Here is an 11037-nt window from a genome sequence, read left to right as displayed (position 1 = left end):
TTTGTTTGTTTTGTTTGTCTTATGGAATGGTCATGTTGAGAACATGGGAATTTGTGAGAAAAACTGAAGAATTAATACTTTATAAAGTGTCTTTACATACTAAATTCTTTAAATGTACTTTGGTCTGAAAAATAAAAATCATAAAAAATATACACACATACACAAATATATACAATTAATTCCACATTTAGTCTCTATTTACTCTTATAATAAGCCCGAATCTTCTCTTCTGGGAAGATGTTCCACTAGATTTTGGAGATTTCTGGAGATTCATTTAGCCACAAGGGTTTTTAGTAAAGTCAGGTAGTGATGTAGGTGAAAATGTGAGGAGGCCTGGGGTGCAGTCAGTGTTCACATTCATCTCAAAGTATAAAATAGGGTTTAAAATTCTACTGAAGCAGCAGATCTTCCAAATCTTCCAACCCATGTAAAGCAGATCTTTATGGAGCAGGCTTTGTGCACAGGGGCTTTGTCATGCTGGAACAGGTTTGGGTCTCCAAGTTCAAGTGAAGGGGAAATGTTTACTATATTATAAGACATCCTACACAATTACTCAACTCTAACTTTGTGGTCTGGGGTGGAGTTCCATCAAGCTGAAAAAGTCAAATTTAAAAAATCAAAATTATTCAATATTATAACAATTTATAGACTTATATATTTATAGAAATAGAGAAACGATATTTATTGTTGTAATAAAACGTTTGATTAGTTGTCAGTGGAAACCGCCCCCTTGTGGTCATTATTATTTAACATGTCATATTTGAGCACATTACGTGTGACGTCACTATTCTAAAGTTCTTAAGTTCTTCTTCCATTCTTTCTGAAAAAAGAAAGAACCTCAGATTAATAAGATCATAGTATCAACATGTATATCAAATGAACAGAATTGAGTTTAATATAAATTATAGGGACATCTATTAGTGTATACAGTATTGAGACACCAGACTTTTCCAAGCTTATGAAGTTCTTAGTTGGAGGGACACACTTGTATCGGATGTCTTTGGATGTGTGAGTAAATAATTTTTTTCTCTTTATATAAGAATAAGGAGATCTAAACTCTGTTCCAGCTTGACAATGCCCCAGTGCACAAAGCCACTTCTATGAAGATCTGAGTTGGAGTCTAATATCCTGAGTGGCCTGCTTAAAAAAAACCCTATTAAACACTGGGATGAATGTGAACCCTGACAGCACTTCAGGCCTCTTATCTTCCCAACTTATCTTCTCTCTAAAAGTGAAAAACATTACTTGTGATTGAGACTGATAACAAAAATGTGTGTCAGTTCAGGAAATCTTGTATAAATTCATATCTTGTAGGTATGAAGGGGTTTCCCAGGCCACCACAAGTATGTTCCACTCTTATTATATTGTGTTATATTATAATAGTTGTATTATTCAATCCACTTAATGAGCCCCAACGAAGCAAAATGGAGAAGAGCATCGTGAGAGAGAAGGAAACTAATCAGCAAGGTCCTGCCAGTGAGAAGGGGTTCGGTCGTGGAGGAGAAGCAGGGACAGATATAAAGTTTGAAATCTGGACTGACTCTGGTGTTCTGGAGACGTGTTTAGCTCTTTGTGCTTAATGACACAAGTGTGGAAACTCGAGTGACACTTGAAACTAAAGTGGTGCAGGAGCAGGAGCAGGAGCATGGCCAAAGTCTCTCCTCTGAACCTCCTTGACATTCATTATCACTTTTCTTTACTGAATATCAGAATCAGAATCGCTTTGAAATAAATACAATCGTATATCAACAAATAAATAAATAAATAAAGAAAGAAAGAAAGAAAGAAAGAAAGAAAGAAAGAAAGAAAGAAAGAAAGAAAGAAAGAAAGAAAGAAAGAAAGAAAGAAAGAAAGAAAGAAAGGATTTGTACACCAGAGTACCAGATGCAGCATTTACACATTTGATATACAGATACAACTCAAGACAGTGGCGCGCTGAACCATTCCAAGATGTTCCTCTAGATTTTCTGGAGATTTGGGATCATTCAGCCAGGTAGTGATGAAGGGGAGAAGCTGAGGAGGTCTTGGCTGCAGTCAGCGTTCACGTTCATCCCAAAGGTTTTCAATAGGGTTTAGAGCAGGAGATCGTCCACTCCAACCCATGGAAAGCAGATCTTCGTGCACACGGGAACATTGTCTTGATGGAACTCCAACAGGAACGTTCCAACAGCAGTAAAACGAAAACCATTCTGATCTATTTCAGTCTATCTATCTATCTATCTATCTATCTATCTATCTATCTATCTATCTATCTATCTATCTATCTATCTATCTATCTATCTATCTATCTATCTATCTTGTTTTCTTCATAAAAGTCAGAGATCTCATCTGTTCTTCTCTCATATATACTTGTTTTATTTGCTTGTTTGTGTGTTTAAAGCTGTGGTTTAGTAAACAAACCAACAAACCTGATTTGTTGCACACCACTCACACACACACACACACACACACACACACACACACACACACACACACGCTGCGCGTGCTCGCGAAGGGAGGGAGGGAGGAAGGGAGGGACAGAGGGAGGCGGTTCTCTGGCTCTGGCTCTGGCTCTCTCTCTCTCTCTCTCTCTCTCTCGGCGGTAGAGGCTCCTCGGTGTCGGTAGTGAAACTCGGACACACCGATCAGCGGATTTCCTTTTTTCTACACGCATAAAAACACAGATTTATTAGTGGAACCCGTAAGTGTTCGCCCCCAGCTGAGGTTTTCCGCCTGATTGAGGAAATTTCCGACGCGTTCTGCTCTCATCGCTGACAGGTAATAAAATCCAGTGTTGTGGCGCGTGAGTGGCTCCTGAAAACCGACTGACCGATAGCTGTGTGTGTGTGTGTGTGTGTGTGTGTGTGTGTGTGTGTGTGTGTGTGTGTGTTAGTTAGAGGGCTATTAAAAACGTGTTTGTATCGTGAGCGAATTAACAAAGAGGCAGCTTGTCAACGTAAAAAATGATTTTGTGTAGCTGTGTGTGTGTGTGTGTGTGTGTGTGTGTGTGTGTGTGTGTGTGTGTGTGTGTGTGTGAGAGAGAGAGAGACTGGTGTGTGTGTGTGTGTGTGTGTGTGAGATGGTCATTGTCGGTTTGATCAAAGGATCGCCTTGTTTACAGATCAGAGGGATGAAATGTATCCAAATGTATCCGCGCGGTTCCGGTGCAGCACGAGCTAAAAAATATCTGTTCTGGATTCTGATGGTAACATTAAAAAAAGAACATATACACACACACACACACACACACACACACACACACACACACATTGTTGGGGGGGGGGGGGGGGGGGGGGTTACCAGATAATAAAGACCCACATTAGGCGCATTAAAGGTCACGTGACGTGACTAATCCCAGTCTCGGTTATGTCATTGTGTAAAAACTCAGTCAGAACGACGTGATCCGCATGTGATCTGTCCTGCAGGGGATTCAAGCTCGTTTCCAAATAAATAAACACCCCTTACCCTATTCTCCACCTTCTCTTCTTCCTCCTCCTCCTCTCCATCCTCATCCTCTTCACTTCACACTGGACACAAGAAGGTTATTTTTTTACCCTTTTACTGTTACATCTCACAAAGCCGTGACTTCAGAGGCGGATTAAACAGATTTTCCACACGAGTTGATGCAATACGACGTAACATCCTGTGCAATTCGGATTAATACACGCTAACAGGGATTCACACTACAGAAGGGTGTATCAGTCCAGGAGGGTGGTGTGTGTGTGTGTGTGTAGCAAGATGTCGAAAAGATTGAAAAAACATTTATACTTCTATAGGCTTCTAAGTTCGCAGGTTCGATCCTGAACCTCAGGTGGATGTGTGTCGAGTTTTTGGTGCATGAGTTTCAGTGTGAGAAGGAGTTCCTCAACATAGCATCTACATCTGTGTGTGTGTGTGTGTGTGTGTGTGTGTGTGTGTTCTCAGGATCACCCTAGTGGTCCACAGTGCTTATTAAAGATGAGTAAAATCTGGAAATTCAGGCAGGATTCCTAATCACGCTCGGTCACGAGCCTGTCTGATGAATCTACTGTATTTGAGATTGTTATCAAAAGAAAAACTTTTTATATGCAATATTTGCTTTCACAATAACCTCCACTCTAGCAGGCCACTCAAGATCTTCCACTCCGACCTACATAAAGCATCATGGAGCTGCCTTTGTGCACAGGAGCATTGTAATGGTTCAAGTTCCATCAATCTTGATTACATTTATTAGACTTGTGAGCACTCGAGCACACTCAACTCCTCTCACGATTATTCCACCGGCTTGAGGAACTTTTCCTCTTGTCAGGTGCGAAAACCGCACTTGAATTTGGAGATTCGAAATAATCAGACCTTCTCGAGAAGCTCTCGTGCCATCTGATTCTGGAGCAATATCCAAACTTGTGCCCTTTAAAGACCTGATGTGTTTAAGAGCGGCTGATTTAATAACACGTGCAGACGACGTTATTTTTAGAGCCATATCCGGACGGCGATGACACGCCGAGGACAGGTCGATGACACGCCGACTGATCGTCGTACGAGACTGTTTGGGGAAGTGCTGCATTTCTGACGACTGGATTTCATAAGTCTGCCGAGCGGCTATTTTTAAAACTCCCTTATCTGCTATTCAGATCTTGCAGCAGCTTCTTTGCTGCATAGACATTTCCCTTACAGTGTATTTGCTAAAGTTTGTGGACACCTGAGCATAAGATTCAATGGTTCTTTGAACTTCTCATTCCAAATTGAGTCCCCAGTGTTAATAAACCTTTGATCTTCTGGAAAGATTTTTTACTAGATTTTGTGGCATATCTTCATGGATCTTCCAAAGACGTCCTGCACAATTGTGTGCCTCCAAGTTTGTGTTTGATGAAGAACCACATGCGGTTGGAAAAGTCGGGTGTCCCAATACTTTTGACAAACATCGTATCTAATGTGAAACACTGAGTGTGAGTGTGTGAACCCCCAAAAGAGATTGGTCTTCATGCCACGCCATGTTTGAATAACCTTTATTTATTTGTTTGTTTGTATTGTCAGAATGTCCAGTGAGGTCCAGCCGAGGCCAGACGACAGTCCCAACACGAGCGGAGGCAGTTCTGACGTGGAACAGAGAGACGTGGCCTCGTCGGTGCAGCCGGAGGAGAGAGAGAGAGAAAGGGAACAGGCTCCACCAAAGAAAAAGGAGGCCAAGTTCTCCAGCAAGACTCCCGCTAAACTCTCCACCAGTGCCAAGAGGTGAGACATCAGATGTTCTCCTTTACACTCTTTACACACTTCACACGTATCCACTGAGGACCACCGAGCTTCTGAAACCACTGTACCTCAAAGACCATGTGACATTTATTCAACGAGAATGTGAAAGAAAGGAGGGAGAATGAAAGGATAATGTGAAAGAAAGGAGAGAGAATGAGAGGATAATGTGAAAGAAAGAGAAGAATGTGAAAGAATGAGAGGAGAATGTAAAAGGAGAGGAGAGGGAGAGAGGAGAATGTGAAAGAGGGAGGAAGAATGGGAGGAAAAGGAGGGAGGTTGAGAGGAGTGAGAGATGAGAAACAGAGGAGAAAGAATGAGGGAGAAAGTGTAAGGGACAGAATGAGAGGAAAGGGGGGAGGAGGAGGAGTAGAGAGGAGAGGAAGTGGAAGAATGTCAGAAGAGAAAATGAGAGGAGAGGGAGAGCAAGAATGTGAAAGAGAGGCGAGAGAGGGATAATGTGGAGAAAGAGGGAGTGAAGACTCTTTCTGCCTCTTGCCCACATCTTCACTGGAGCTGAAAACCGAAATCTTTTAGTGGCTTTGACTCTTTTGCGAGAGAGGGAGAGATCAGAGCGAAAGAGTGAGAGAACAGAGAGAGAAAAACAAGGGAGGGAGGGAGGGAGGGAGGGAGTACAGAAGTACGCCAAAATGTGTAAAATAAATGGAAACAGCAATCTGGCAGTGATTACAGTTTTTAATTTATTAATAAATGGATGTTTATAGTCGCATTAACAGTTACAGCAGCTAGAATCCTTCTTTCTTTTCCTTTTTTAGAAAAAATCAATATTTGTTCAATAAAGTAAAATTAAAAAGGCAAAAAAAAAAAAAAAAGTCTCCGTACGGAACTCCTCATGACATCACCACTTCCTGAAAACATTCCGATCAGCAATTATCCATAGAACCATGTGCTCTTTCAAGCTGCTTTTGAAGGAAATCCACCGCACACCCCCCCCAAAACCCAACGAACAGATTCAACTCAACATCGCCGTGATATAAAAATAGACCCTGCTTGACGTCTTCCTTTTGTTATTATGTTTTTTTTGGCGAGATTGTTTAAAGCAGGTCCTGGAAGCTGCACTGTGTGTTAGAAATGTGAGTGCAAAAGCCAGTGTAATAAAATCTCTTCATCAGTGGCCCCTGGCTTTTCCCCCTGTCCAGCTCCTGGAACCCAGAAATGTGCCGTCTCAGGAAAACCTGCTATTGCATTACACCCGGAGCAGCAGTGCAGCTCGCAGAACGCCGCTCGATCCCGAGGTGTTAAATACGGCACTGTGTCCTGCTGCCAAGCCGGGAGTGTTTCCTCTGTGGCTTCCTAACGGCGTCTGGACGATCGAACCCTCGTTTTATTGCGAGATATTCAAAATCAATAATCAGAACTCGAATGTCCGTCTACACTCGACGTTCAATAAAACTACAGGAGATTATTGTATAGTTGCTGTCGAGTGCTGTTTGGAAATAATGACCCTCATTGTTTCATACTCAGCAGAGAGGAAGTGTGAGTGTGCGTGTGCGTGTGTGTGTGTGTGTGTGTGTGGGTTTGCGCTGCGGTAGTTTACTGCTTGATTATGTAAGTGGAAGATTTTGCTGGTCCCGTGTTCTCACTGCTCTGGAGCTCGTTCGTGTTTACGTGCCGCCTGCTGCCTCGACACAAACCTGCAAGATTGCTAAATTAAAGATACACTACAAGCATACACAACTTAATGCACCACAACACAACAGAATGCAGCGCAACACAACGCTACACAACATGACAACACAAAACAATGTAAGACAATGCAACACAACACGACACAATTCAACGCAACACAATGTAATGCAACACAATACAATGCAACAGAATGCAACACAACGCTACACAACATGACATAACTCAACACAATGCAATGCCACACAACACAATGCAAAGCAACACAGTGCAACAGCAATTTATTATTACAATGGCTCATTTGAATTCTCAAATCTGATTGGTCAGATGGTGACTTTGTTGTTAAGGTCGTTTTTTAAAGCTTTGGAGGCTAAGAAGATTACGATCGCTGGTTAAAAAAGGGGGCGTGGCCAGATATATGAAACTCATGTGATAAATATACCAAACCATGTGTACGAGATTGAGAATAATAATAATATGTCAGTTAGATGTTTAATCTGAACCCCTTTGTTTTCTATCCTGCAGGATTCAGAAGGAGCTCGCGGAGATCACTCTCGACCCTCCTCCAAACTGCAGGTAGGACCACGGTGCTCTGGATTGTTTAATGCTGCTGGTTTTACTCCGTAGTGGGCGTTCAGATAGTGGACGCTTGCGTGGTGATCTGTTTGGTCCTGCTGACGTATTGTATCTTGACCTTGTACTATACTAACGGCGTACTGTGATCTGGAGGCTTCTTCTCTCCATTGGCCCATAAATATGCAGTACAAATGAACATCATCTGCAAGTCATATCGTCCATCAGACGAGAAATTCCCCCGGGGGTCTGCGCACGGTCCAGTTCAGTCTGTCAGATGTTTGTGAGGGCGGTGCGAATCAATACTCTCTCGTTCAGGGGTCGTCTGCTGACAAAGAGGTTTCGAGAACTCAAATAAGTAGTTGAAAATAGAGCAATAAACATTTGTGTGAAGAAAACAACAAGTCAACAAGGTCACGTTTAAACGTGAAGCAGCTCGGTTTCAGTTGCGGATCCTGCTCTCTGGCTTGTGTGGATTATTTCTGGTAGATAGTGATCCTTTGTCTGTCTGTCTGTCTGTCTGTCTGTCTGTCTGTCTGTCTGTCTGTCTGTCTGTCTGTCTGTCTGTCTATCTATCTATCTATCTATCTATCTATCTATCTATCTATCTATCTATCTATCTATCTATCTATCTATCTATCTATCTATCTATCTATCTATCTATCTATCTATCTATCTATCTATCTATCTATCTATCTATCTATCTATCTATCTATCTATCTATCTATTTGAAACACCACCATGAACCCAAACATAACTGATTACTGGCTACACCTCACACGGCCGACGTTGGTTTCTGTACCTAGATCTCAGAGTCAATGAGCTGCTGGAACTACATAATAACTACATAGAAGGATAGACAGATAGAGAGGCAGTTCTTTACACAGACAGTAAGAATGACAGGCATAAAAATATAGCTGGATGGATAGATATACAGAGATATATACATATTTAGACAGATGGTGACAAACAGTGAAAGAGAGATAGACAGAGATAAGTAGATAGACGAACCGATAGAGAGAGAGAAAGGTAGGTAGAAAGAAAAGCTGAAGAATTTCAGTTCCTCTATATATTCCTCCTCAAGTATGTTGACTTTAGTCCAAAGGTGATTAAACTCGATGATGATTCTCTCGGAGACTCTGCACAGACGTGTAGTTGCGAGAAATAGCATGCTACAATCTGTCTTATACATGTCCTGTGTGTGTGTGTGTGTGTGTGTGTGTGTGTGTGTGTGTGTGTGTGTGTGTGTGTGTGTGTGTGTGTGTGTGTGTGTTGTTCTGGGCCTCAGGATTGGGCTGTACAGTTGATTTGCCATGCTTGGACAGCGTTCAGGGTCTGCGCCAGGTCTCAAAGTAACAGGGGCTGGAGAAGAATGTGCTCCTTCACAGAACCCCATATTGTGCTCAGATTTAACGTGAAGCTTCTCCTGAGCGCTCACAAGGATTCCGAGACGAGCCGCATGTCGAGCACCCGTCGCGTACACACGGAGTGTCAGAGCGCATCGAAGCGGCCGCTTTCGCACAAGATACGCGTGTAATCGTTCTGACGCTTGTCTTTTCATATTCATATCCAACTGCGGTGTGGAGAAGCAGAATTTACACCCAGAGACGACACTGCAAGCCTCACTCACGAGACACACACACACACACACACACACACACACACACACACACACACACACACACACTGTCACGTTCCATATTCCACTGGTTTCTCTCCGCTCATACGAGAGCAACCTCCATTTCTTCACGTACAGTACAACCTCGCAGCTGCTTCACTGGTTTCAAGGATATTTATAGGTCACATACTCAGTTAGGTCAAAAGTATGTGAATGCCCGACTTTACCATGTGGTTCTTCTCCAAACTCTTCCTATAAAGTTGGAGACACACAGCCGTATATGATGTGTTCTAATGTGGTATTGCATTATTCCTTCCATTATTCCATATAGGAGACTCGAAACTTCGAGTATGATAGATAGACAGAAATAGAGATTAAAAAAAAGACAGAAATAGAGATTAAAAAAGATGACGAAAAGGTTGAGAGAGAGATATTTAGACTAGCAGTCAGAAAGACAGGCAGAGATGGATGGATGGATGGATGGATGAAAAGATAGACCCACTGACAGACACACAAATAGATGGATGGATGGATGGAAAGATAGACCAGACGGATGGATGGATGGATGGATGGATGGATGGATGAATGAATGGATGAATGAAAAGATAGACCGACTGAGAGACACCGATGGATGGATGGATGGATGGATGGATGGATGGATGGATGGATGGATGGATGAAAAGATAGACCGACTGAGAGACACAGATGGATGGGTGGATGGATGGATGAATGGATGTAAAGATAGACCGACTGACAGACACACAGATTGATGGGTGGATGGATGGATGGGTGGATGGATGGATGGATGGATGGATGGATGGATGGAAAGATAGACCGACTGACAGACACACAGATGGATGGATGGATGGATGGATGGATGGATGGATGGATGAAAAGATAGACCGACTGACAGACACACGGATTAGTGGAGGGATGGAGGGATGGATGAAAAGATAGACAGACTGACAGACACACAGATGGATGGATGGATGGATGGATGGATGGATGGATGGATGGATGGATGGATGGATAAATGGGTGGATGGGTGGTGGAAGATGGTGGTGAAGCTCTCAATATTTAACAAAGATCATGATTAAAAAAAAGAATATTGCAAACTGAGATATAAATTGTAATCGTTATTAGTCAGCACTCATATGAAAAAAAAAAGCATTTGAATTGAATATTTGGAATTTGTGATATTTATGATATTGTGATTATTCGGACGTGTAACTCGACTTTCACGTCTTCTTCTGCTGTGAGATTAAATACATCACGTGTCTGCAAGCGTCCGCACTAATTGCAATGGGAATGTGATAATCTGTGTGGCAGAGTGAAACACCGCTGTCTGTGAGATGGTGCAGAGGCGTGAGATGCGAGGGGTGTGTGTGTGTGTGTGTGTGTGTGTGTGTGTGTGTGTGTGTGTGTGTGTGTGTGTGTGTGTGAGAATCCTGGAATGCTCCTTGTTATGCACTTGGCTTTGATCCAGGCGTGCTGAGTGTGACATTGCGCTGGAGTTTAACCCCTTCTCTCCTTAAGTGTGGAAACTTTTTGAGAGAAATCTGGTGCTGAGGGTTGGGGGTCAACATTTCAGGGGGGTTCCTCTAGTTTTTTTACACTTTCAGGCCTCTGAAGGTTAATGACTTGAGCGTGAGATTATATCAGATCATCTGCTCGGCGTGGACTGGAGCTGGAGTGTCACTTCATCATGACTTTGCTGCAATTTGGATAAACGTGATAAAGAGAAACAACACGTGGTCCTAAAAGGACATTGTGTTTTCTCCCTTCCTGTCTCCCTCTCTTTTTCTCTCGTGCACATTTTGTCTCTCACACATTCACCCTGTCTCACTTTTTCATGCTCTTCCTCACTCACGCACACTCAAGATCATCATCTCACACAATCTGTGACTCCCTCGGTCCCTCATTATCTCACTGTGTTCCTTACATTACCAATCTGTCCTTCACTCTGTCCCTCATTATCTCCCTCGGTCCCTAAT

General features: G+C 42.6%; 1 protein-coding gene across 1 annotated transcript in view; it reads left to right on the top strand.

Annotated features, from left to right (window-relative positions):
- Positions 1–2478: 2478 nt before the first annotated feature.
- Positions 2479–11037, top strand: part of LOC310727162 (ubiquitin-conjugating enzyme E2 E2-like) — a 32954-nt gene continuing 24395 nt past the window's right edge. Inside the window, exons 1-3 of the mRNA XM_083543389.1 lie at positions 2479–2757; positions 4993–5190; positions 7378–7428. Coding sequence (XP_083399515.1) covers positions 4994–5190; positions 7378–7428 — 248 coding nt within the window. The 5' untranslated portion in view covers positions 2479–2757; position 4993. The remainder of the gene's footprint in view (positions 2758–4992; positions 5191–7377; positions 7429–11037) is intronic.

Source organism: Silurus aristotelis (genome assembly GCF_946808225.1).
Source record: "Silurus aristotelis genome assembly, chromosome: 6".
Lineage (NCBI taxonomy): Eukaryota > Metazoa > Chordata > Actinopteri > Siluriformes > Siluridae > Silurus > Silurus aristotelis.
The sequence above is the reverse complement of the archived record's forward strand: the minus strand, read 5'-3'. Positions and strand labels throughout refer to the sequence as shown.